This window comes from Haplochromis burtoni, unplaced genomic scaffold (assembly GCF_018398535.1).
Source record: "Haplochromis burtoni strain Fernald_Lab_line unplaced genomic scaffold, NCSU_Asbu1 Contig_56, whole genome shotgun sequence".
Lineage (NCBI taxonomy): Eukaryota > Metazoa > Chordata > Actinopteri > Cichliformes > Cichlidae > Haplochromis > Haplochromis burtoni.
The window spans coordinates 1,142,147-1,169,063 of NW_024582417.1; the positions used below are offsets into that span (position 1 = coordinate 1,142,147).

At 40.7% G+C, this 26,917-nt stretch overlaps 3 protein-coding genes across 4 annotated transcripts in view; 2 read left to right on the plus strand and 1 right to left on the minus strand.

Moving 5' to 3' along the window:
• The window catches only part of taf6 (TAF6 RNA polymerase II, TATA box binding protein (TBP)-associated factor), an 8,838-nt gene extending 4,772 nt beyond the window's left edge, over positions 1–4,066 (minus strand). Inside the window, exons 1-7 of the mRNA XM_005922142.3 lie at positions 3,850–4,066; positions 1,742–1,899; positions 1,522–1,608; positions 1,256–1,409; positions 1,114–1,170; positions 899–1,018; positions 655–776 (exon numbers count right to left, since the gene is read on the minus strand). Coding sequence (XP_005922204.1) covers positions 655–776; positions 899–1,018; positions 1,114–1,170; positions 1,256–1,409; positions 1,522–1,608; positions 1,742–1,897 — 696 coding nt within the window. The 5' untranslated portion in view covers positions 1,898–1,899; positions 3,850–4,066. The remainder of the gene's footprint in view (positions 1–654; positions 777–898; positions 1,019–1,113; positions 1,171–1,255; positions 1,410–1,521; positions 1,609–1,741; positions 1,900–3,849) is intronic.
• A 106-nt stretch (positions 4,067–4,172) lies between these two features.
• Positions 4,173–7,622, plus strand: mrps31 (mitochondrial ribosomal protein S31). 2 transcript variants are annotated; one of them, XM_005922143.2, is made up of 7 exons: positions 4,173–4,464; positions 5,068–5,502; positions 6,143–6,295; positions 6,402–6,545; positions 6,644–6,723; positions 7,136–7,276; positions 7,369–7,622. In XM_005922143.2, exons 1-7 carry the CDS (start codon positions 4,361–4,363, stop codon positions 7,602–7,604), a joined length of 1,293 nt encoding a protein of 430 aa, XP_005922205.1. In that variant the 5' UTR covers positions 4,173–4,360; the 3' UTR covers positions 7,605–7,622. The 2 variants fall into 2 exon arrangements, with proteins under 2 accessions (XP_005922205.1, XP_005922206.1); XM_005922144.3 differs by having other exon boundaries at positions 6,644–6,717; positions 7,133–7,276.
• A 985-nt stretch (positions 7,623–8,607) lies between these two features.
• LOC102299961 (forkhead box protein O1-A) lies at positions 8,608–24,124 on the plus strand. The gene is made up of 4 exons (XM_005922145.3): positions 8,608–9,989; positions 20,885–21,076; positions 21,191–22,360; positions 22,487–24,124. The coding sequence occupies exons 1-3, from the start codon at positions 9,390–9,392 to the stop codon at positions 22,346–22,348; spliced, it is 1,950 nt and encodes a 649-aa protein (XP_005922207.1). The 5' UTR covers positions 8,608–9,389; the 3' UTR covers positions 22,349–22,360; positions 22,487–24,124.
• Positions 24,125–26,917: the final 2,793 nt, after the last annotated feature.

Here is a 26,917-nt window from a genome sequence, read left to right on the forward strand (position 1 = left end):
CATTTTTTTGTTTTAATGCTTTTAGAAATCCATGACTCTGTAGGACTCAACTATCACCATGTTAGTAGTTTAATGTGGGGCCACAGTCTGTACACACACACACACGCACACACACACAAAGTGCACAGAGGCTGCGCCATTAGATTTTCTAGGCATCCAAAACAGCAGCACATGTTTCTGTGTTTACCATTAAAAGCTTCACTGGGAAAAGTTAGCTTTAGTCCTTCATCAAACCACCTGATCAACAAGCTCCAACATGAAGAAAAGAGAGCTCTGTAGCTGCTCCATCCACCGCTGTCAGTTTTGGACAGCGAATTGTAAATAAACTCGAATGTGTGCAGATGACCTGTTAACTTAGTCTGGCATGAAGAATTAGGCAGTTTGCTGAAAGCTGACAGCAGAGAATGTGGATATGTTCGCTTTTCTTCTTTGCAATCGCCACATACTCCTTTAAACTCACTTAAACTCAGACAGAACTCTTTTTTTTGGCCTTCCAAGAAAAAACAGTGAAGGGCATTTTGTTTTATGCCCAAGTTTAAGTTATATTATACAATTTATTGTATAATACATTTGTAGTTTTCATTAATAAAACAAAACCATTACTAAAATATTCAATAATACAAAATACTAATATAAAGTAGAGGCAGAACTTACAGCTCTCTTAGCTTCACAGGATCCAACACATGCTTCTGTGATTTCCTTGTAGTAGAGCTGCTGTTCAACAGAAAGCTCATGAGTGCTGCGTGGTTTCAACCTTATTAGACCCTTTTCCTTTCCTGAACAAGACGGATACAGATAAACATTATCAACAAGCATTGTGAAGGCAAAACTGAAATGAACTAAAGCAGGGAAATGTAAGAGAAAAATTAGAAAGTTAAATAGAAAACAAGACACTGACCTTTACCGTCAGGAGTTGTTGTGCCCTGACCCTTGCCTTGAATCGTACCTTCCTCCTCCTGACCAGGTTTGACTACTTTGAGAGGCTCTGTAGATTCAACTTTCTGTTGCTCTTTTGTTGCTAAAAAGGAAACAAGACATATCTAATGTGTCTACATTTCTTCTCCAGATATTTAACTTTGTACTTTAATAGAAAAAAATCTGGTCAGAGCTAACCTGGTGGTGGATTTTCTGGAATAGCTGGTTGCATCCCCTCAATACTTAACCAGTGAGCTGGTGATGAACAAACAAGCACAGAGTACAAGTTAAATATACTATTGGACAAAAATATACAAAAAAAAATTGACTCTCTGAATACCTTTAAGAGACACATCTAGTGGGACTCTGGGAAGAGGCGTGTTTATAATGTCACTGAGGTCAACTTCCTTTTCCTCGTAGAAATGAAGCTCTCTTCCACCGCCACTCGCAAAACGAAAAGGGATAAACTCTTGCGACTGGAAGCCATACAGGGGCTGTACCGAAAGGAATTAATTGAGACTTGCTTGCCTTCAAACTGCATCCATCAAATCACTTAATAAGCCAGCAAAAAGTACTTAATTTAAAAACACACAAGTTCTCACTTACTTCCACATTTTTTAATTTGAGAGCATTGTCTATATCGCTGGTGGTTAATTTACGTCTCTTCCCATGGTGCATAAATTTCAAAGCATCCTATGTAAAAGGAGAAAAAAAACCCACCAAAGAGGATTTAAATATAAATCTGGATTTTCCAGTAACTGTTTTTTGAGCATTTTTCTTCCACATAAATAAAAGGCAATATTTTCTCTGATAATTCATACTTTACCTGTGCAATTTCTTTTATTCTGTAGCTGACCTCTTCACTTAGGGCTACACAGCTGTCCTCCTGTAACTGCCCCACTCCCACAGACTCTGCCATGGCCTTCATTGACTCTGTAGGCAGGACGACCGAACAGTGCTTCTGCCGACGTTCTTCCGCCATGGCTGACATAAGAAAGCACACAGGTCTGTAAATATAACCTCTCGTAGACACACACACAAAGTCAAGATCACACTTAGAACTAAAACACAAAATTCTAATAGTTCATAGCCAATTGTAGATACTCAAATGGACTTAAAGTAACAATCACAGTGTGATACTATGTTGTTGACAGAGTTCTGATTATAAATAGCTTATAATCAAGTCTTAAAAGCTTCCTTTGAAGGCAAGTGGACTTGTTCTTGTAGGGTCTTGGGAGACATTTCAGCTCTCATTGAAAAGGCTTCTTCAGTTCTAAAGGCTGATGAGGATTCCCAGGTATTTAACTTCTAATGTGTTGCCACCTTGAAGGTGGTCCTGAATGTCACTGACCCACTCTGTCTTCGTGTCATCAGGGTCACAAGTTTCAGGGTGTGACACACTAAGGTCACATGCCATGCTGTGAATTCTCTGTAACATGTCAGCTAAGCCTGCCCATCATGTGAGCCATTAAGATGACATGGGTCAAGGTGTGAGTGCGAATTGATCTCAAGAATGCATTATAGCTGACTGTTATATAGTCCACCACCTCAGTTGCTATAGGTGCACATAGGAAGCATCCTTTACTCATATTTCAAACTTTGTGGCTTCTCTATCCAAAATGTGAACATTAGTATCTTCAAAAGAGTGTACTTTTTCCTTTAAGTGCAGGTGTACAGCTGAGTCTTGTTCTGATAACCCAGCTCCCTTACATTGGTTTTATGTGTGATTACTGTGGCTATTGTTGGGCCTGAAGTATATTGGGAATGTTAGAGGTGCTTAGTGAATATTCCTCAGAATACCTGCACAGATCTAAGTACAATGTTCTTTCCTCTTTGTTTACATACCCACCAAACCAGGACATTTAGGCTAAATTCACTTACTATAGATATTTCCTTTTGTAGATCATTTTTGTAGTGCTTTTAGTTTCCGAGACTCAATGCAATAACTACACAGATTGTCCCATTGCGTTTCACCATAAAAAAACCCTCACAGCTATACATCTCCAAGGAGACCCTCATTCAAAACCCTTTTCATTAATGATCGGCAGTCCATACGACAAAACCATTAAGGTGGATAATCACACAAAAGGAACCCCTTCAAGACACTGCATACAATAACGGCTTATTATATAGTAGAGATGTGCAACAATGACCCAAACACTGATCTAAAACCTCGTCTGGTGATTGGCAGGGGTTATAAGAGAATCTCAAATACATGAAAAACTATTTGGAGGTTTGCTGAGACAACAGTAACTTTCTGGTCAGCAACAAATGTTAAAGCACAACAAAACTTATTCATAATAGATCCTGTGGTAGCAACAGCATATTTGCTGTCAGACACATTCTCTAAGTTTCGCATGTATTTGTTAATGTAAATGCAACGATAACAGACCGAACAAAACCTCAACGGGAGAGAAGTCGTGTTTTAAAACTACACCAATTACATCTTTGGAGCTTGTTCTTAAGATGATATACAACGTTATCATGAAAACAAGTCCACGGTATTTCACAGGACTGGAGGTATTGCAAAGCTAGCGCGTTGTAATTACACCCATCAAATAAAATCTAAAATCTTAAAAAAAAGACTGTGAAACTTAATGTGGAGGCGAAGACTACACATTTAATATAATGTTAAGTGATTTTAAAGATTGTCCAAGTTCCTCTTTTCCAAATACTTTGTAGGTAAACAAACACACTGAGCTCCAAGGAGCGGGTTTGTTCACACTGACGGAACAACAGCGAACTACAACATGTAACACACAAGCCACACTTTATATATATTCACTGGAACCTAAGATCAGTGAAAAATAAAGAAATTATGGTAACTTTACGCTTCTGAATAAATATATACTTATTTCACACTAACTTGCGGTAAGCTAATTTTTAAGCATGTTAGCTTGTATGCTAATAACTTAGCTTCCGTTGACGTTTTACCTGTGTGAAGTTGCTTTCTCCTCTCTGAATATAAGCAGGAACTTATGCGAATAAAAACAATCAATGTTTACAAAAATGCTGATTTTGCGAAGCTATTTCTTCTCTCTGAATATCCATCTCTTGATGCAAATAAGAAACTAATTCGCGGACTGCAGCTGAGACCTCAGTTCGTGAATGAGCGGTTGTGTTTCGTCGCCATTTTGACTCACGTTCCGGTTGCGGTCTCGCGAGACTATACTACTGACAGTAACCGCCTAAAGTTTATTTAAAAATCAAATCAACTAAAATGTTAAAGAAATTAATTAAATTTACTTTAATATTGAGATTGCCAATGTTACAAATAAATCCAGACTAAATTAAAACTCGGCACTCTTACGTTGAAGAGCAAACATCGAGTCTTTGCACATCCTGGAACGGAACTGTCATTCTCTTAAAGTTTACAGGGGTGACCTTATGTGGTAACAACGGAGGTAAACGACAGGAGCGTGGAAGGACATCACAACAAGCCACAATGTACAGAATTATATTTCGGACTTTGTTGGCGCCTCGAAGTTCTTCAGTCAATGTCTACGACTCGTGTGTTTTAGCAGCTAAATGTGACAAGACGGTTTTCAGGTGAGGTAACCATGTGACTGTTAGCTGTGATTGAACGGGCCACACTGTGAAACAGAGTAACTAATGACCGTGAGACTCAGCTGCCGAGCTTCTTAATGTCAAAGAACAGGTTGCCACAGTACAAACGAAATATGCTGAGTTTTGCTTGTTTCGTTAAACAAGTAGCATGTGGCTAGCAACTAGCTTATTCTAGCCTAAAGAGGGGGATGGACGTCTTGACTGACAGCTCTTAAGGCGGTTGTTTCCATGGTAATGTGTATGTGAAGTTAATCGCACGGACCTGAAAAAAAAAGTTTGATTCACGTATAGATGCACAGACTAATATGTATATTATATAAGATATATGCAAAGCATCACAAGTTGTCATGTTGTCTTTAAGCGGTATGCTTGTAAATGGTGTAGATTAAAACTGCATGGAATTGCATACAAATCTATAATGTATAATAATGTTATTTTTTCCAGACACTGTTGCCCCCTCCTTAGCATTTATTACGTTCAATATTGATGATATTGTGTTAATGTAATAATTATCAAAAGTCTGAATCGTGACCTTTTCAGATTTGGCTCCTTCTGATGCACAAATCTGTTTATCTCTCGACACAGGGTTACAAATAAATGTGGGGTAAAAACCTTCAGCACAAGTTCAAGCTCGCTCTGTGAAAAGAAGAATAACCAAGACCAGAAAACACAGGCAGTTAAAGAGGGTGACCAAGCGGAGGTGGTCAAATTGAAGGAGGAGCCAGCGGTGTTAAAGGCAGATGATGGAGACGCCACAGAGCAGCAGACAGATGTTAAAACTGAACAGGTTGCATCAAAGCAGCCAGCGAAAACGAAGAATGATGCAGCTAAGAGTGGGAAGGAGAGTCTCCTGAATCTTCTTGGAGCCATGAAAGTAGAAGTCACCAACAAAAGGAAGCTCAAAAACCTGAAGGCAAAGCAAAGTTATGAGTCAGTTACACAATATAAGTCGAAGGCGGCACCTATGGAGAGCACCATCAGTATGTATCAGAAGGCTACAGGGGATGATTCATCACAGAGGTGAGAGAAGTTGGAGAAGGGTTGTATTGCCTTATTGAAGTTTTTTGTGTTATTCACACCATTGGCCAATAAAGTTGTAAGATGACAACAGCAGTCACTCCACATGATTCTCTTTCAAGTTTATTTCATCTATAGTTACTTACATCACATGGAAAGTACTGGGCTACCTAGATGTTAAACCTACACAAGCTGCTCAACTATGGAAACCTATGCCATCCAGCACCCAGCACACAGTTTTTGTGCTGATTGTAATGGTTTAGTCTGTGCTATGCACTGTGCGCCTCAGTACTTGGTGACTCAGCTCATGGCTAAGTTGCTGTAGTTCCAAAATGTTTCTCCCTTGCAACAATACCACATACAGCTGAGTGTGGAATCTCTAGAAGGGAAGAAACTCCACTAATGTGACTTGTTGCATATTATTACAGCTACTTGATTTCAATGAACTCCTTAGAATGACTCATTCATTCACAAATGTTTGTAAAGGTATACTGCATGGATCAGTGGTTGATTGGAGATGAAAACACCTGAATTCAGAGTAGCCCAATACTTATGTCTATATAATTAAAAACCAAACCTTAGGAGCTATACTTTTGTCACATTTCATTCACTCATTTTGTGCCCCCCTGGGTTGTGTTTTTAGTGAGACTTTGGATCCTGATCTGGTTGCTGCAGCATCTTCTGCTGCCTCCACTCTGCCTAACCGCAGCCAGGCTGAATCTGAGCTGCTCAGGCAGCTGAGGCAGCACGAGGCAATCACTGAGGCTCAGAAGAAAGGCGACATTAACAACCTCGGGTATGTCCCCAATAACTGTAGTTAATGAGATTGTTACTCCCCCCCCCCTCCTTTTTTTTTCTGAAAAGCTTATTTAACAAAAAATAATCAAACAATATTTTCTCAGAGTGATTATCGCTGAAATGAAAGTAGGCAAGAATCCTAACCGGCAGAACGCCTGGCCAGCCGATCAGATCCGGTTTGATGACGACGGGCGAGGATATACACATTACAGAGGAATCACTTCCGAGCTGTCCGGTGTTCGGAAACGGTAATATTTTTATCAGCTCTTCACACTAATTTTGTTGTGTTTTTGTTGTTGTTGTTGTTTTTAATGGATCTTGTGTCTGATGTCTTTCTTTTTTTAAGGAGGAACTTGTTGCTAGGGAAAAGACTTAACATCTTCACCTCCGCTGCTGATGAAGATGGAATTGAACCAGCAGCAGCAGGTATTGATGGATTTAGATTTTCTTTTCTTTCTTTCTTTTTTCAATTTGAAGCTTACTGTTCATTTCATATGTTTGCTCACAGAGGCCACTTTTTGGTGTTACTTGTCTCATTGTTAACGCCTAAAAATAAACATTTTTAAAGTTTGTCTTCAAAATGTATGCACCACACCAGAAGATCACTGACTTAACAGTGGTCTTCCTCATGAAGACTTCTAGTAAGCAAGTCATGAGTGACAATTGATTTTTCAAGCTTAAACTGATGAAACATGACACAGTATCAAACATGTTAAGCATGGTGCTTTAATAATGCTTGTCAAGACTGTGATGCTTTTAATGCCTGTCACTCCGTAAACATATTTCATGTCACATTGCAAAATCTTTTGCTTTTAACGTCATTGTATCATATTTTCAGCTAAGCCGACTCTGTGGGACATGGACTTTGCAAATCAGTTGTCTCTATCGACCAATCAGATGCCTCGAAATGGGTTTGAGGAAATGATCCAGTGGACCAAAGAAGGGAAACTATGGCAGTACCCAGTAAACAATGAAGCTGGTAAGTAACGAAGGTTGACTTCATTATTTTTAAAAGAGGGGAAAATACATTTTTCTGAGAGAGAAACTGACTGTTCATTCTTGCTGTGTTAGGCCTCGAAGAGGAAGCCAAGGTCCCATTCCATGAGCACATCTTCTTAGAGAAGCACTTGGAGGAGGGCTTCCCTCGTGAGGGGCCAGTGCGTCACTTCATGGAGCTAGTAGTGACCGGCCTGTCCAGAAACCCCTACCTGACTGTGCAGCAGAAGAAGGAGCATATATCCTGGTTCAGGGACTACTTCCATCAAAAAGAGGAAGTGCTTAAGGAGGCTGATGTTTACCTTGAATAAACTTAACACGGTTTAATATGTCTGCATTTGCTCTTTGTGGTCACATAAAACCAACACTTTAAAGCGAGACTTTGCCACCGTGATCATTACTCATACAGTTTATGCGGCAGTCAAAACCTTCCTGGTTTCTCGACTCTTGCAGGAGAGAACTTAGTGGAGATATTGGATGTCATGCTATTGAGAAAAATGCCCTGAAAGGAAGTGAAATGTTGCTGCACACACAGTCAATGCAATATTTTTGTGATTCACAAGTGGTATTAAGTGATGTAAATAAAATGGTTGTGTTGATTTATTCTTGTTACACTGAAATATTGTTATAAAAGGTAATTAGAGTAACTTACTTTAAAAACAAGTAACACTTTAGCTGAATGGATTGTTAATGACCTTTGTGTGACAAAGAAAATGTGCAGATGAAAATATTTTTGTATTCTTTAAGTGTCACAGGTCATACAAACACCTTGCAGTCATGAGTGATTGTGTTTTCCCAGACCGGTTGCAAGAACTATAACCTGTGAACAGTATTGAGGATCTGAGATCAAGTTTACAGTAGAAAACACAATCAGACCATGAACCCTGTACCCCTTCTCAGGGGAAGTGCTTTTAAAGTTAAACAACCTGTTTAACAACGTGCCACACGGATCCTTTCTGGTCTAAAAACACCCTGCTCGATCTATTGTCTGAGAAAGTGGAAACTGACAGGTTGATGTTTCAAAGTGCCCCACTTCCACATTTTGTTCACTTTTCCTTAAACAGAGTGATTGGCATGATAAGATGTTGGCAACACTTCCTGGTTTCTGTTTGTCTGGGCCATACAGTGCTGAGGGGGGGGGGCCTTAACAACTCATGTAGAGTTGTTAAGGCTTGCCCACTAGATGGCGCTACTGAACGTTGTGGTTGCGCATTAACCCCACAGTTTTAAAGATGGCATCCAGATACTTCAACTAAAAAAAGTTTAGGAGTACATTAACATTTTTTGCTATATTTGTATAGAAGTAAAAAAAAAAATGTACAAATGGCCCTAATATATTTCTTTTTTTAAGCTTAGGGCAGTGTTTTGAATCAGCTGAGCCCCCCCTCAGAACGTTTTGAAACTAAAAACATGCCCTCTCAGCTTGTATGGTGCATTCAAGTCCCGCCAAAATGTGTTTGAATGACAAGCGAACTGAAAGAGATAGCTGACTAACCAACCCTTTCACTACATATTTTTAAAACTGGTATTGAGTAACGACAGCTTTTTATTTTTGTCGAGATGACTGTCACTCATAGCACCAAGCACAGAAAATCGTGGAATAAGATTTTAAACTCAAGTGTACCAATAAATACATAGATACGATGCTATGAGAAAGTGTGCCCAAACTATTAACTGTAGCATCAAATAGGCAGTTAAATCACCCTTGATGTGGATTTGCAAATTTGAGGGTCCATTTGGCGTGATTTGTCAACAGGACAGCACTTGAACGCACCTTCAAGTTGCAAAGCTCGGAGGATGGAGCCTGTGAGTTAGCCGTGAAGGCAGCACCGGAGTGTGGTACTGTCTACCACTTGTTAGAGCGGCAGACTAGAGAGTTGCTGCTAACTGACACAGTATGGTGTGAACTTCAGTTTTAGATATCTCTTTATTTTACATTACAAACGACTCTTTCTCTTTTAGGGTTTGTTTTCGGTCTTGATGACTCATTATTAGCCTCTCGATGTTTATGTCACCGTTTTATATTTTTTACTAACAATTTGGCGAATTCTTTTTAAGTGAACATCTATGTGACAGAGGATCGGTGTTACCCTGACATGGCTGAGTTACTGCCACAACAGCCGCAGCCGGGCGATATAGACCCGGACTTCGAGCCTCTCTCTCGCCCGCGGTCCTGCACCTGGCCGCTGCCCCGCCCGGAGCTCATCGACCCGGCCAGCTCCAACACATCCTCCCCAGCACCGTCTGTGCAGCAGGAGCCAGCAGCAAACGCCGAGTTCATCAGAAACCTCGACCTGGTGGAGGAGGACTATAAAGAATACTCAGAGCAGAAGCCGCTTTGCAATGCTTTTCAGTGCCGGGACAGCAACTGTGTGCATCATTACCCCCACCAACATCATCATCAACACCATCATCATCAGCTCCAACAGCAGCACCAGGTCCCGGGTCCACAGCTGTCGTCCCAGCAACAGGTGCCAAATCCTGGGGTCCCACCTTTGGGTGGACCCGGGCAAAGGAAGAGCAGCTCGTCCCGGCGAAACGCCTGGGGGAACATGTCGTACGCAGACCTGATCACCAAAGCCATAGACAGCTCACCTGAGAAGCGGCTGACCCTTTCTCAGATTTACGACTGGATGGTTAAGAGCGTGCCTTACTTCAAAGACAAAGGAGACAGCACCAGCTCCGCGGGCTGGAAGGTGAGTGTGTGCGTGCACGTGAACATTCGCTGTCAGTAGGATGTGTGCGCGTGAGCTGAGATGCATATATGCGCTGTAACCATCTTTACCACCACAGCACAGCAAGCAGCACCAATGAAAAAAGAGCCGCCAGCAGCAAAGCTGGACAAAATCATGAGACCAAGAAAAGTTAGGGAGTGACATTTGAACGTGCTAGACTTTATATGCAGACAGTGGAAACTTGCACAAAACATATCAAGGCCACATCCTCATTAGCGTCTTATTGCACCGATTGCCACTGTAAGGCGTTTTGCACAATCTCCTGAGCAGGAAATGCAAAGGTTTGATGTGCAATTAATTGCCTTTGTAGTTAAAAAAAAAAAAAAAACCAGCCCTGTTTCACTCGCATTTAGAGACGTCGTGGCAGGATATTTACACCTTAAATTCTTAAACCTGTGATTTTATTTTATCTAGAAAACTTGGTTTGCTTCAGGAAAGTGACAGTATTCACTTTCACTGTGTGCACATAGTGCAACGTATTTGGTTTAGTATATTCACTCAGCACTCACATTTGTGCTATGCAAAGCAACCCATCACATTTTTTAAATATGATTATAACTTTTAATTCAGGATTTATTAGCAGTTAAGTAATAACAGGAGTAACCCATTCCTTTTCTCTTTTAACACCATGGTGGGATTTCAAACCTGTCCGATGGTTAGCTTTTAGAGGGGCTGCTGACTTCTGGCTTCTGAGTAACCTTTGAAGTTTTGGAGTGGTTTCCTCTGTCAGTGGTAGCGCATGCCTCTCTGCTTTGTCACTGAGGACACATGCAGCTCTAAAGCAGCAGAGGACAAACCAGCTGGTCTGACTGTAAACATCCCATAGATGCCACCAAGACTGCTTTTCTCTATATAAAGCAGAAACAAACTTCAGGTTTGTTTGAGAAAAACACCTGACTGAGTGATGTGAAATTGGGTTTTGACTGAGGATAAAGATGTGTAGGTATGCTCTGTGGATTCCCCCACCCCCACCCCCACCCGCAAACACACCTATGTGGGAGCCAACCTGTATTATCACAAAACACATTGACTTGCGCAGCATTTCCACAGTCATGGAAACCCTGCTACCTCCCTGAAAACTGCAATTTGAATGTGCAGACCTGGAAATATTAATTACAGGGGACGAGCTGTGAAAACATTTGCCTAATGCCTGCACAAACATGATGATCCGGCCAGTGAGGATGTCACTCCACTCGTGATGGACAGAAGCCCGCAGACAAAGCCAAAGGTGGACCAACAGAAGACGCCAATTAAAGCCCGCACACGCCCAACAAAACGTACTCTGCTTGAGTTTTCAGTGTCGCAGCCTTTTCTGTAACCCCCTGCATTCTCTTGAGAGGTGATTTGAAAGTTGTCAGGAAATGCCTTTGGGAAACCTCAGTCATATATAGCTCCCATTGTTTTAACCCCCCACCACCACCCTACTTGAAAAGCTTTGTCACAGATTATTATATATACAGACTTTGTTAAACCTACTTCTTTTAAAAATCTGCACACTCTTGAATGTACAGGCACTGTTTTTGTTTGAAATAACTGGAAGCTACATAAACAGCTCAATCAGTGCTGGGGAGTGTTTTCGAGGGGAAGGGACTGGCAGAAGGGGATGCTGGGAACTACGTCAAACATCCTCCATTCCTGAGTTGTGTGCTCATATCTTTGTGTCCCTGTCTTCTAGAGTTTCCTTAGCGGATGCTACGGCCTGGAGAAAGGGATCGCTGCTCTTCATCCTATCTCTTTCTTCTGCTCTCTCTCTATGGGTTTCTGCTCAAGGGGTTTGTGCTTGTTCAATAGGACCTTGAGATTTCTTTTACTAAAGCCCTTTGCTTTTTTTGTTTGGGGGGGGTCTTTAAGACACAAATTCGGGAAATAAATAATTGTATTGGTGCACTTTGGCTTTATGAAGAATGTCTTTCCCTTCCTTAGTCATAGAGATAAAGAGAAAGAACAAAGAGAAAGGTTCTGTTACCCTTCAGCGAGGCAGCGAACGCTTCTCAGTTCTCTATCAAGAGCAAAAGCTCATGATCATTCACATATTTTACGTATAATCAACACATCTTTGCTTCAGCCTCGCCATTCCTGAATGCTGGCATGCCCACCAGGCCTTGGAACCGCCAGCTTATAGTTATTTTTACACTTTCCTGTTAAAAAAACACGGCGGTTCCCCCACAATGAACTATGATGCATTTCCTGCCCGGTGGATGGAAAACAGTGCCATGTGTTAACATCCCCACCCTGCAAAACATGAGGGTCAGGGCAGGGGAAAAAAAAGAGGATGAATCAATAAGAGATCATATACACAGCATTTGTGTGAATCCAAGTCTATGCAAAATCACTTTTATATCATTTCAACATTTGTGCCACTTAAAAACGTAATTGCTGGTCTACTTGTTATGATTGTGCTTTTTGACATTTTTATTAACAAAGCAGTTTCGTCTCTTGCTGTAGTGCTGCACAAAGATAAGCCAGGGATCTAATAGTGGGTGGAGGGCATTGCGCTTGATTGTAGCAGTACACCTAAAAAAGTATAGATAAGTGGAGCGCAGGGCAAGGGGAAAGGCACTGCCTCAGCAGCTTTCTGTCTACTGTATGTCATGGAGATTCTTTTGGTTTCCCCTCTAAATATTGTGTGGCAGCTCAGTGATCATGATGCCTTTGGGACAACAGAGGGCCCCTCCGTTAACTCGGGGAGGACTGGTTTCCCCTGGGATACTGGTGGGTCTGTGAGTAGCAGTGAACAGCTTGCAACGTACTTTTAGCGTTTTACTGGCAGTGCCACTGTTTTTCTCAATGAACTGTGACATTAGATAATGGAACAGGAAGTGACGCTCTTGAGTTTAACTGCCGCTGAAGTTCCGAGATGTCACCCAAAAACATGTTGATTACAAAAAAGCGTTTCCCCCCCTCCGTTTTTTGAAGTTTTTAAAAACATTGCCCTGCAAATGAAAGAATATTTCGTTGGGTTGCTTTGGTGATGGCCTGCAGAGTTGAGTCTAGTGACTGTCTCCTGTGAAGAGGTTTATCGCACTATGTTATCTAGCGCGGGGGTCAAAAGGTCACCAAGCCTACAGATCTGCAATGTGTTGATTTGCCTGTCTCACACCTGATATATGCATATGACCATTCTGGAAACCAGTGACAAACAAGACTGAAGGTTTCAGGATGAGCCAAATGGCACAGTGGTAAAGGTCATCGTCCCTCAACTTACAGCCGATAAGAGCCAATAGCGGGACTGGAGTGATGGCAAAACCCAAACCAAAGTTCTTGGCAGGTTTTGCTGTGACCCATACACTTGCTTGAGTGTTATAACAAGATTTGTTCGATTTGTTTCCCAGTTTGAGTAGTGAATCTCCTTTTTCCAGCTTCTGTGACTAGAACTGTCCTGAATGAAAAGCTAGAGCCACGTTAATTTAAGACATTTTTTTAGACATTATAAATTTAAATCTCTTCCCCACTGGCTTCAGTTTTTAACCAAGATTGTAATATTCTCCATTAGTGGATCACATAGTAAGGCCACAAAAATGTCTGTGTAGTAAAACCTTTTTACATTTATTGTAGAGATTAAAACAAAAAGAAATGGAAATTTTCATCCAGAACAAACATTGGTTGGTTTTGTCCACGACAGAATCTACTGGATGGGTTGCTATGAGAGATTTGACTCTGTGAGTGATAACAGGAGGTTTACATTTGTGGTTTTGAGTGAAATGTTTATTGAACTATTGGATGGAAATGCTGTGGTCAGCGGGCATTCACAGTTCTGCAGTTAAGAAAAAACATCCCTGATGGCCCCAAAAATTATTTCTTCATATACAAACATTAAAGATTAAAATGTTGCTAAACACTGAGATATGAAACCTGGAACTGCAAACAACATCCTTTGTAAGTGAAACTGAGTAGAAACTTTCACCTGCTGCTTAAAACAACCCAATACTGCTTTCATAGGAATCAGGAGGAAAAGTAGCAGCCAGGTTCTGATAATCAGTGAATTTGACTAACTGAGCATCAGCAACTGTGAGCACTTCTGTAAAAGCAGTTGCTTTGACAGTTTGCTATTTGCATTCAGGTGTTTATAGCATGTCAGGAGTGGACGTCCCAGCAAATTCACACCAAGATCAGACTGTGCAATGCTCAGAGAAATTGCCCAAAACCCAGAGCTACATCTCAGACTCTACAGGCCTCAGTTAGAATGTTAAATGTTAAAACTCTCGACAGAAAAAGCCTCTTCTCTGTAAAATGAAAATAGCAACATACCTTAGTTTTGCAAAGTTGCATCTGATTAAACCACAAGACTTTTGGAATAAAGTCCTTAGGACAGAGGAGACCAAAGTGGACATGTTTGGCCATAATGCAGTACCACATGTGGCAAAAACCAAACACAGCATACCAGCACAAACACCTCATACGAACTGTCAAGCACGGTGGTGGAGGGGTGATGATTTGGACTAGTTTTGCAGCCACGGTGCCTAGGCACATTGTAGTCATGAAGTTGACCACAAAGTTCTCCGTATACCAAGTATTCTAAGGTCAAAAGTGAGGGTGTCTGTCAGAAAGTGGGTTCTGAAACAGTACTATGATCCCAAGCACAGCGGCAAATCTACAATAGAGTGACTAAAGAAAAAAAGGTGAGAATCAAGATGTTGTAATGTCCCAGTTAAAGTCCAGGCCTCAACCTGACTAAAATTCTGTGGTGAGATATTAATAGTGCTGTGCATAAACAAATGACCGCAAACCTGAAAGAACTGAAGCAACACTGTAAAGAAGAGTGAGCCAGAAATTCTCCACAGTGAGGTGAGAAGAGAAATTTTTACTTCCAGTTATTGCTGCCAAAGCTGGTTCCACAATCTACTAATGTTTGTGGGGTGTACTTAGTTTTACTTTCTTTTTCACATGACTCTATGTGGGCTGCACGAAAACAAACACAATCACAACAAGGAGCATTCATTGCATTCGATGCTAATGGATCATCTCATTTATTAATCAACCTTTGTTTCATTGTTGCCTTGTGAACTTTGTTAAGGACACTGACCTGAAAACTGGTAGCAACTATTAAAAGAAGCGAGAGAGAGAAAAAAAGAGTAACTGCCAGCTATTTGTCTCGGGATCACAAGGTTAAAAAGGGATGTCTGCCTCAAACTTAAGAGGCCCACTAAAAGCTTCAAGTAACCCCATGAAGAAAAGGAGGCTTGAGGCAGGGGCTTTCAAAGAGGAACGGCCATAGCTTAAGGGAAGGAGGGGAGCAATCAGCTGACTGGTTTGCTGGGGGCTAAGGCCTGTGTACTGTCTGCTGTCTACACGTGTGAGCCGCTGGAATCTGTGGCATGTGGATCTTTGCATTGTCCTCCAGCTTGTGCAGGATAATAATCAGCTCCAAATATATTATGTTCACAAAATCTACTTGGCCTCTAATCCATTATGCAAAATACAAAATACAGAAATACATTTTTTTTAAAAAGGTGACCTTTTCACCCGATGAAGTGTGCAAAGAATGCGGTTCATTCACAATAATTGGCTGAGATAGTCTTGTTATTTCTGAATATTCAAATATGATTGAAGTGCAGTGTTTGTGCTTAAATTATTTAATTGCAGATCTCTCCATTCGTCTTCATGATGCCATTGCAGAAACAGGTCACTTCCTTTGATGCTCACTGTTAATTAAGTAGTCTGCATACTGTATGTGGAGCTGTAAAGAGTTGCACTCTCTGCACCAGGCTCGCATGCTCTTCTTCTTCTGCAGGCTTTCTCACCTTTTTGCCGCCTTGTTAAAGCAAACCCAGGCCCTATGCTCACAGCTTTGTGCATCATAGGTCATAAGAGAAAGGGGGAGGGGTGCACAGGAAGGCAGCACAGGAAGACTGTAATCTCTGCAAGTGCTCGTTTTTCCTATTCTCTTATTTCTACCAGATAACTAACTGCTTTGTAGTGGTAGTTACATGTTAGCAGAAAATCACTCCGATTTAGTCAAGTCTGGATTTTAATGTAAATTAAAGAAGCAGGGCGTTGGCCATGCTCATGAATTCAAGCAGTATCAAATACATTTTCCAGTAACTTACCCTTTTAGCCTGTATTACCTAAAATCCTGCTTTGAAATTAAGTTTGACAGCAGTAAAATGGCTTTGCTGAGCTCTTTGTAGTCACTGGCAGCTACATAGATTAGCACACTTCCTAATTTCCCTGCTAATGTGATCTTGATTAATAGACAATTGTTCTTCCAGTTTCCTCATTCTCTACAACTTTGTTTGAAAACCTTTTGGCAGACACAGCACAAGCACTTTGTTTGAGTGCAGTGGAATCTATCACTGAGGTCAGTAAAATGTTGAAATGTATGCCTTAAAAAGACAAAAACACGAGGTACACCTTATGCTGATCCCCTCCCTTTTGCTTTCAAGCTTTTTATAGAATAGATTTAACAAGCTGTTGAAAACATTTCTTTAGAGATTTTGGTTCATATTGACATGTCAGCATCACACAATTGCTGCACATCCATAATGCGACACTCCCATCTTACCACAATTCAAAGGTGCTCCAGTGGATTGCGATCTTGTAGTGTGTAGGTTATCTGAGAACAGCTGAGCTTCTGCTGGTATAACCAAGTATTTCTGCTGGAATAACCATCAGTAGATGGGTGCACTGTGGTCATAAGGTGACGGAAATATTCAACAATATTCAGGTGTTCCAAAAAATACCACCACCAGCAGGCTGAAGTCAACTGAATCCACGTTTTAATGTTGTTTATCTTAAATTCTGACCAAACCATCCAAAAACTGAGACACATCAGACCAGGCAATGTTTTTTCAATCTTCTGTTGTTCAATTTTGCTCAACCTCTATAACTACTCTATAACAACTATAGCTTCAGACTCCTGTTCTTAGCTGAAAGGAGTGGTTCCTGATGTGGTCTTCTGCTGCTATAGCCTGTCTTCTTCAAGGTTCACTGTTGTCCATTTAGAGATGCTGTTCTGCATACCTTGATTGTAGCGAAAAATCATTGGAGCTACTATTCCCTTTCGATCAGATCAAAGCAAGCTGGCCTTTTTTCTGCTGCTCAGTGAATATTTTCTCTTTCTCTGACCATTCTCTGTAAACCCAAGAAATGGTTGTGTGGGAAAATCCCAGCAGAACAGCATTTTATGAATCACTTCGACCAACCTGTCTCGTACATACAATTTTACTAAATCACTTAAATCAGCTTTCTTCCCCATGCTCAGTTTAAACTCAGCTGGTCATCTTGACCATATCGACATCACATGCATTGAGTTGTGGCCATTTGATTAGCTGCTTAGTCAGTCGCATTAATGAGCAGTTGAACAGGTGTGACTAACAGCATTTATATTTGGTTGAATATATAAAAACAGTTGAATTTGTGAGCAACAAATTGCACCATTATTTACCCGGGCATTTTTGCAGCTTATCGTGGCTAGCGTTAGCGAATGTTAGCAAAGATTAGGACAGTACCTCTTGGCTCTCTTACTGGGAAATCAAGCAATCCAATGAGAAGGACTGAATAACTGTCAGCGATTAGCAAAAAACTGCACTATTTTCCATTTATAGGTTTTGCTGCTAACTGTAAAAGATAATGAAAAAATATAGCAGTGGCACAAATACAAACACAAATGCTTATCTACAGGGTTGCAATATCTAAAGGTTGAAAACCTAAGCTAACATTTAGCATCAAAAGTCACAGTACACTTTAACTTCTAAAGCCTTCAAAGAAAAAAATTATATTTATATTTTCTCACGTTTTCCTGCCTGGGAAATTTACTGATGGGAAGACAAGGTCATTCTCCCTGCCCCCCTCCCCATCACTAACTACATGTAAGCTTTCATCATTGAGATAAAAACCAAGTTACTGATTTGAGAAGCAGCTGGTTTCCAGCAGTCAGCCTCCTGGGAGATCCTCTGTCCTGTCTGTGGTTGTAGCTGGCCCTGTATGTAAAATGCATAGACCGATTGCAACTGAGGCCACTTTCACTGAGGCCGCACCTGTTCTTGCAACCGAGCCCTGTTTGTTTACTTACCCTGCGACCGTTACTGCAAGCCTCATGCTTCACTACACAAGAAACAGCAGCTGCGTCAATTAGATTGTTTTGAAGTCCAGTAGGAGGAGTCATTTCATGCTGCATTATGGATGATGGTGATGGATGACTCTCCTTACTCCAGCTCAGGTGTTCTACCGGGTATCTCACCTGAGCTGTGGCAGGGGCTGTCATCTCCTTTCATGTGGGAAGCCTAATGACCCATTTCTGAGGACGAACTGAAAGTAGATTTTGTCCCAACTCAGTCCTTCCTGATTTCAGGATTTCTTGCATAAGCTGTCTAATGTCTCTTCCATGCTGCACCGGTTTGTTTCAGGGGCAGCACTACTAAATGTCCTCAAGTGTAGAGCAGAAAATGTTGCAGATTTCTTTGTAATACTCTTCTGCAGACTTGTGTGGCATCACTTCTCTAAGAGGATCTTTGCTCTTAAACATTTATGTCACTTAAGTTTCTCTTTAATCTGGACCTCGTCACTACCCTGGTTGCCAAAGCAGGTCAGCGGAGGAAAAAATAGATTTCTCATGAAATGTTTTGCAACCACAAAAGCACACATTTTACTACTACAAAATATGCCGTAATGCAACAGAAAAAAAAAAAGACTGGACCTCAATCATTATTTCTTTGAAATCATTATTTCTTTGAAATAATGATTGAGTGGGGCACCTCCTGAACTAAAAAGGAAGGGGAATTTTTGTTGTCTTTGAGTTGAGTTGAGGTTTGTCAAAGATAAGGCAGAGAAGAAAATTTCCCTTTCCACAGCACTGCCTTGCAGTGCACGATCTGTAGTAGGTGCTAATCAAAGGCTGTAGAGATTTGCATATCAACAGTGATCTCTGCCATGCGTGAGCGAGACTTCACATTTGGTTAGTGAAATAAATGTTGGTTTGCAGGCTTGAGTCTGTGCAGCACACTGCTAAGATGTCCGGTCCTGTCTTCAGTTACAGGAGATCATTTAAAAAAAGGAAAATGGGGAGAAAAGGGTCGTAAATCAAATGAGCATAAAATGCAATGATTGAATTGCATTTTGAAACCATACAACCTCAGGTCTCTTCAGTCTACATGTGCAGGATGTCCTCTGACACAGGAAGCCTCATTTAAAAGTCACTGGAGGAGAAGGGAGGAGTCTGGTTTTGGTGGTGGGGTGCAGTCCAAAGAAGCTGTTTTGGTGAGTCTCACGAAGCGGGTCTTACCCAGCGTGTCACATCTGATGATTCTCCTTCTCGCTCTTCCTTTGCCATCCAACCTGTTTGCATGTCCCCGTCAGCTCGTATGAGCAGCTCGTGTTTAGCACACAGTGAACTCATTGACCCCGGCTCTGCCGGCAATAACATCCTACAGTGTCGCCCTCCCCAACTTAGCTTCGAACTCTGTGACCTCCTCTTAGTTTCTGTTTAACAAAACAAAACAAAATCTAACTTGTGTACCGCTCTCTGTTTTCACTCTGTCAGTTTACAGTTTGAGGTTGAACTCATCTTTCAGCACCTTCTTATGACGACGGCACAAAAAAGAATACTTGAAAAGCGTCAAAGTTGTTCCAATTTTGCAGTTTTTTCTGGTTTTATTCCTTGAATCTACTTTGATAATTTCCACTTTGAAATAATACTTTCACTGAGAGTAGTTTTATAGATTAGAAGTCATATTCCTGCCAGAAGCTTAACTTTAACCCCAAAATGTCAGAGACACACTGAGACAATCCATCTATTGTTTTGGATGAGAACATCTTTATCTCAGTGCTTTGTATATCCCTGCTGAATCCTGCGGTTGGGAACATCTGGGTTTACTAACTGCAGGGAGCTGCTTTCTTATTCACATGGGTGTTTAGGGGGAAATTCCATACTTGCACGTATTGTGTTACACTTTAGTCTTTCATTGTCCCCCCCATCAAGCTCAGCAAGTTGCATATTAGTGTCACAGAAAGACCAGTCTGTACAGTGTGTCTGTGCCATGTCTAACTGTCTTCATGACCTCCCGACCGACACTGGTTTTCTTCCTGAGAGCATTACCACAGGAGGAGTCTACTGCATCCTTTTTGGGATACATAACATGGCATTAAAAATCTACTGAATAAGGCTTTAGGTGTGTGCATATTTGGACGAGGACAAATTTGACCACATACAAAAAAAGAGAGCAGCTCAGTGATCTCAATGAGCTCTTTCAGAGGTGTAATTTTCGATGATGGGCACAGGCAAGATTAAGCAGTGATGGTTTTTTTCTGTAACGTGTCTTCCAAATTACCCTGTTTTTTGTTGTTGTTTTTCTCCTTGTTTTTTCACTGTTGTTTTTCACTTTGGATCCAAAGCGAACGGTGTTGTTGTTGCTGCTGCTGGGCTGCGCTGATTAAAGTCAGTGGAAATCACAGGAAACATGATTATAGTCCGCAGTGAGGAGAGATGGACACCCTAGTAAGCTCTCTCGTGGGCCTTCAAAACAATACAAGCAGTTAAAGCATGAGAAAAACTGATGAATACAACGTAAAAGTCAGAATGTATTCAGAAAACAGGAAAAATGTAAGGAAAAAAAAAAAAAGCAGACCGAGTGAAGAAACTAACGAGAAATGTTGCTTTGGTCAAATTTTGCACTATTATACTATAGTGTAATATGAATTGTCATCTATCTTTGTCACACTTGTGTCCAACATTGATCACCGCTTCCCTCTTTCATTGAATAGGTCCTGTATTTCTGGAGAAAAGAGTCTCTTAAGTTATGTTGCTGACGATACTTTATTTTGTTCAGTGTCATATTCAGTGACAGGCACTGATTTGTTAAACTGACCATGATATTTGTGTGAGGGAAAACTTACAAATGAATCACTTTTCTCCCATTCAGAACTCCATCAGACACAACCTGTCCCTGCACAGTCGCTTTGTGCGCATACAGAACGAGGGAACAGGAAAAAGCTCCTGGTGGATGCTGAACCCAGAGGGAGGAAAGAATGGAAAGTCACCTCGACGCAGAGCTACCTCCATGGACAACAGCAATAAGTTTGTCAAGAGTAGAGGAAGAGCCGCAAAGAAAAAGGTCTCTGCTCCTGAACTGAACCTTCATAGATATTTCAGCCAAATGTTTGTTTTTTTAAATTCTGTTGAATCTAGATTACATGTACTCAGTGTTCTTGTGTTCTACTATCTCTAGATGGCTCTACAGGAAGGGCTTGAAGGAGGAGCAGGCAGCCCCAGTTCCCAGTACTCTACCTGGCTTGGAAGTCCAAACTCCCACAGCAACGAAGATTTTGACACCTGGAAAACCTTTAGGACGCGTACCAGCTCTGATGCCAGTACTCTGAGTGGTCGCCGTTCACCTTTCCCTTCTGAACAGGATGATGTGGGCGAGTCCGATGGCCACATAATGTATCCTGGAGTTGCTGGTGCTAAGATAACCTCTACCCTGCCCAGCCTGTCTGAGGTGTCTGGATCCATGGGCCAGCATCGCTCAGAAAAGGTCATGGATCTGCTGGATAACCTTAACTTGCTGTCTCCTAAACCCTCCCAGCTCAGCTCTGACTCCTCACACTCCCCGCGCTCCTCAAACGCCGGCATGCTTCAGAGTAGCCCCTATAACTCCACTGGACTGACCCCACACCAGCAGCAAGACTACCAGAAGTGCTTGTATAGTCAGGTGAGAATGCACTCCCTGTCCCCTGCTCCTATGCAGACACTTCCAGAGACTAAGCCCAGCTTTGGGGCTTACGAGAACCAGTATATCTTCCCTTCTGGGCTGCTGACAGGAGAACCAGACACCAGAAGGGACATGATGCACTCTGAAGTTGGGAGGGCAAGTTGTCCAATACCTACTTATAGCAGCCAAAGCCATGTGGGTGGTCATAATGGAGTAAAAATGATGAATCCCTCTCAGAGTCACCCACTTCCTCGTGTAAATCCACATACTCTGCATAGCCAGGGTCCAGCTGCCTCACAAGACTTGAATAGCTGTAACATGATACGCCTGACTAGCCATTCAGGGCCCTCTCTTCGAATGGCTGGTCCAAGGACGTGCATGCAGCTCCCCCTCGGACTCCCTCCACACACTAATGATGCCTCAGTGACCTACGGCAGCAGCAACAGCTACAGAGAACTCAACTCTGTACACCCACACAGTCATCATCATCAAGAGCACCTACCCAGTGATCTGGACAGTGTGCCTACTGAAAGGTTTGAATGTGACTTGGAGTCCGTCCTCCATGACACACTCATGGATGGTGGGGGGCTGGACTTTAATTTTGATCCAGCAGCTGGGCCTCATGGGTTTTCCCAGAGGGTGAAGACGACCACACACAACTGGGTGTCAGGGTAGCATCGCAGAGAGGTGAGACTGATCATTAGTCTGCCCTTAATTTCTTATACATATTACATTTTATTACAGATAACAAACATAAACACCCTCAGAGTGTTTGTCATCCCTGAACATTTTCCATTTCATTCACCCCCGCAGGTTTTTCTCCACATCACTCTACTGCTCACCTTCATTCAGAGAGTGGAATCCAAAGAAGCTTTCACCATCATTATCCACAGATCAGAAGAGGTTTATCAGTCATGTCCTGACGCAGAAATAAGACGCAACCATCACTGCAGTGAATATAAAACAGAGAGACAAGCCTGCATAAGTGAACTACTTGTGAACTTGCTCTCAGCTACCTATCAAAAACTGTATGTATGTTCAAAAGTATGTATGTTATAATACATAAGAAGGAACCAGCATAACACAAATTTGTCTTTGTGCTACAATCACACACGGGAAAACAATGACTGCAGAATGCAGAATGACCAAGATTACTGCAACTGTGTACAACGAACGCGTGAATAAGTTCAAGTTTGAATTTGTTGCTTCAGAGACACGCACCAGGTCTGCAACCACTTGCAGCCAATAGCCGTAAATGGCAATAAGATGGAGTCAGTTTGCTATCAGGTTGGAGGAGGTCAAGCTGGCAATTACATGCAATTTGTCTGCGAGAATATGGTAATTAACTGTGATAAATCTGTTGCTGTCTACATTAAACAGGTTTTTACACAAACTACTTACATTCAGAGTCAAGCCAGAAGCTCGTAGATTTGAAACAGAAATTGTGATGTAGCTGCTGCAATTTAATTGCAAAATGACATAGGTGCTTGTCAACCTTGCTGTTATATAGGAACATAACGAGAATAGAACCAGTTGGGTTTAGTCCTCTTTTGCAAAGAAACTGATTTGTGTCTTATCAGTGCAGACTGACTCAAACTGATTATGATATGTTGTCAGTGTGTCTGCATTTATAAATCAGATGACAATTATTTGCAAACCTTCTGCAATCCGTGAGAGTAATAGCAGTTAGAGTCCGACAATGGCTGTTTAGTGACAGATTTCCTCCCACCAGGCAAACTGCAAGCACCGAGAGGTTGAGTGCTGAACCTCTGAGCAGCCACTTAGTTACCACAAGTACTTGCAATTGGTTTTCAACAGTAAAAAAAAAAAATCTGTGTGATCACCAGGTAATTACCATTCCTTTCTAGTTGCAATGAGGTTGCAGTCTTATTTTTACTCTAGCATGATTAGTGTAAAAGCTGTTTAGAGGCATTTTGTTAAAAGGTACACTGGGAACACAATAATTCTATTTTCCAACACACATTACTTTGTAGATCTTGAAAGATGATTTAAAAATAGTTCTTCACTTGCTACCCTGTGGTGCAAGGAGACAGCATCATGTAGGGTAACTATGAAGGCAAGACAGACAAAGAGGCATCTTCACCAAGATGAATCTTTCCACATTGAAAATAAGTTACATTATCAAGTAGTGGCATTTGATCAATTTTTTGAAATTAGAAGAACAATTTGGAAAATTAGCACCAGATTCTTCAAAAGAGGACTTGATAGCATGTAATCAGTATAGTATATGATTATGACCCAAATTAGTAAAGTATTTCAGCTTTAAGAGATTATATTTAGAAATGTGTTTTAGGAACCAGCCATCAACAGCAAAACAATTACACTGTCAACCAGGAGAAATCATTACAGTTAACTGATAATCAATAGATAAAGTAGTGTATCGTCTGATCAGTAATACCAATTACATTATAGAGGAAAAGCTGTGTATTGGAAAAAAGTGTATATCCACAAAAATATACCTCTGCATAATCACCACATACAAGTTTATGAATCAAATGATGTTGTGAAGAACTTCAGTTGAGTATCAGCTATATGTTCTCACTATCAGATGTGATTAGAGACCTTGAAACATGAGCTACACCAAAATTGTTGCAGACCTACATTTTAGTAGTTGACGAATCTGCAAATTTTATTTTTTTGATTAGTCAGCAGTTATTTCAATAACTCTCAACTTCACTTCAAGTCTGCCGTTGTAGCCCCACCTGAAACTATAAATAGGAAATTTCTATACTGCATGTTTTGCTTTTTATTGTAATCTGTTAATTCTCGATTTTGAACTTTGTGAATCATATGTTTTGTATAATATCCTGTATGTATTGTATTGAGATGGCTGCAGTTTCTTAATCTAAATCTAAGAGAAGGCTCATATAGATCTCCACCAATGCAAATGTTCTATTTTATGTTAATGTTGTTTTAATGCAGTTTTTAACAGCATTAAAACAATTCTAGAGAATTTTAGTGTTTGGAAATACCTCTAAATACTAATGCTTCTTAAGTTTATTTGGCCTCTTGGGGGGGAAAGGTTATCAGTGTAACAATCACTGCAACATATATTCAGTTTTTTACAGGATTACATGGACACTGTAAATTCTACCATGTGTTAAACATTTCTGTAAAAACTGTACTGGATAATTTAAAGAGTGAAATGTGTTTTTCATGACTTTCTCAGATCAAAAGGATATTTTTGGGAATGTGAGGTCGATTAAAAGGCCGGTAGTAGTGAAATCCTAAAATAGCTGGAAATATGTAATGGTTGATGAAACTTAACCAACATAGGCAAGTGTTTGCTGCTTACTTCCAGGCAGCTTCAAATGTCACCAAAGACACATTGTAAAAAAAAGTGCCAATTTATTGTGTTAACATCATCTCGCAAACTTCTGTTGTACATATTTTATTTAGTATTACATTTTTTTTTTCGTATTTTGACCTCTTAATTGTTGTAGTACTGAACCCTTATACAGCATGTATGATTGTGTTAGACAAGGTTGTTTACATATCACAGTGCAAACAATATCAGTGGCTATATGAACACTCATACCTCAAAATTTTACCTCTGAAGTGTTGAAGGAACATTTCCTTCCAATTTTCTTCACTGAGTATTGTGTATTTGATTTGTCTTCATCTCAGAGTTTTGATTTTGTACATATTTTTTCATATTTCATTATTTCTGCAACAAGTTATATAAATGGGGACCTCTTTACGGATCTCTCTATATAACATCAGGATTAATTAAACCTAAGTCATTTGAAAGATTTATCATTGACAAAACTCGCTGAAAAGTATTCTATCACATTAATTTAATTATGTTGTTGATTAAGAGGTCTCTTATCATTTTTCTGTCATATCAAAATAAGTATGTCCCAGGACTAGTTTAACATAGTTTAAATAGTTTAACATTACCTTATGAAGATTTTTTGTAGAAATGTTTTGAGCCTGCTATATTTAATTAGGAAAAGGGTATTATTTCTTTTTATGTGTAACACAAATTAATGTGCACATTTCTGTGCAAATGTGTTTTTTTGAGGATAAATAAAATGCAGCATTATTTTTTCATTGATTGATTTAGTTGTTGTGTTAGTTCAAACATGTAAATACAAATATCTTATAGAAATATAAACATATATGGATATCTTTGGTATTCATGTCCAGATATTTTTCAAAGAATGCTGTTTTTTTCTATGTAATCCATTAAATGCATACATCGCCAAAGGCAGGACTGAAATGATGTGTCTTTTTTTTTTTTTTTTGCTTTAGTGCGTCACTTGATTCTTAAGTGTGAATGTTTGTTATTTTATACATCCAATGAGTAGATTTAATGGGGTCAACCATCCAAAGAAATGGGCAGCATGCAAAAGAGGTGAAGAAGAGAGTGCAGTGGATGGAAATGAGTGCCCAGGTGGCTTGTGACAGAATGACAGCAGCAAGAGTAAAAGACAAAAAGACAGGAGGAGGAGCTGGAGTTCACACAAGTAAAGATGCTAAGATCTTCACTGGGACGGACCAAAATGGACAGAAAAAAAATGAGTAAATCAGAGGGACAGCTCAGGTTGGGCAGTTTTGAGACAGAGTGTTGCAGAGTGTTTGTGTGACAGACCAGGATGCTAGAGACAGGGCAAGATGATGACAGTGAGAGATAGATGATCTGCTGAGGTGTCCCCTTAAAAAGAGCAGCCAAAAGAGTAAGATTTGTCATTTCATAGATGTATTAGATTATTTCACTTATTATTATTATTATCACTCCTGCCATTGTTACGCCCCTCTGCAACCTCTATTCTCTTTGCAGTGGCAGTGCAAAGAGTTGTCAATTGAGTCTTCAATTGCCAATTGACCACACATGGCATGTGGATAAAGGCATGCTTGAGGCAGGCTGTGGAGGCACACCAGTTTTGGTTTTATGATCTTCATGGTACCAACTGTTTGGCTTTTGAGCCGGGTCATAAAATAAATGGGGGCTCGTCCGGGATATTTTGGACTCTATTTTGGATTTTTTTGTGGAGACTAAACATCAGAGGGTTTTTTTAGTGGGTGAGTGATGGTTAAGGTGTTTACTGTGATTGAGCTAACTCTCTTTAGTACGTTTCAGCAGGGTGGCTGTGCTGCCCCACATCTCTTGTCTGCTGCCCGCTCTCGAGTTTGCGTTTAAAGTTGCCTCGAGCCTAGCATGTCACCGAAGACAAGGTAGGTAAACTTAGGTTTCTCTTGTTAGTATATGATGCTGGGAGT

Coding starts and splice junctions, on each gene's coding strand:
- mrps31 (XM_005922143.2), top strand. CDS start 4,361: ATGTACAGAATTATATTTCGGACTTTGTTGGCGCCTCGAAGTTCTTCA. Junction 6,546..6,643: donor CTGTCCGGTGTTCGGAAACG/GTAATATTTTTA, acceptor TCTTTTTTTAAG/GAGGAACTTGTTGCTAGGGA. Junction 6,724..7,135: donor AATTGAACCAGCAGCAGCAG/GTATTGATGGAT, acceptor TCATATTTTCAG/CTAAGCCGACTCTGTGGGAC.
- LOC102299961 (XM_005922145.3), top strand. CDS start 9,390: ATGGCTGAGTTACTGCCACAACAGCCGCAGCCGGGCGATATAGACCCG. Junction 9,990..20,884: donor CCAGCTCCGCGGGCTGGAAG/GTGAGTGTGTGC, acceptor TCTCCCATTCAG/AACTCCATCAGACACAACCT. Junction 21,077..21,190: donor GAAGAGCCGCAAAGAAAAAG/GTCTCTGCTCCT, acceptor TACTATCTCTAG/ATGGCTCTACAGGAAGGGCT.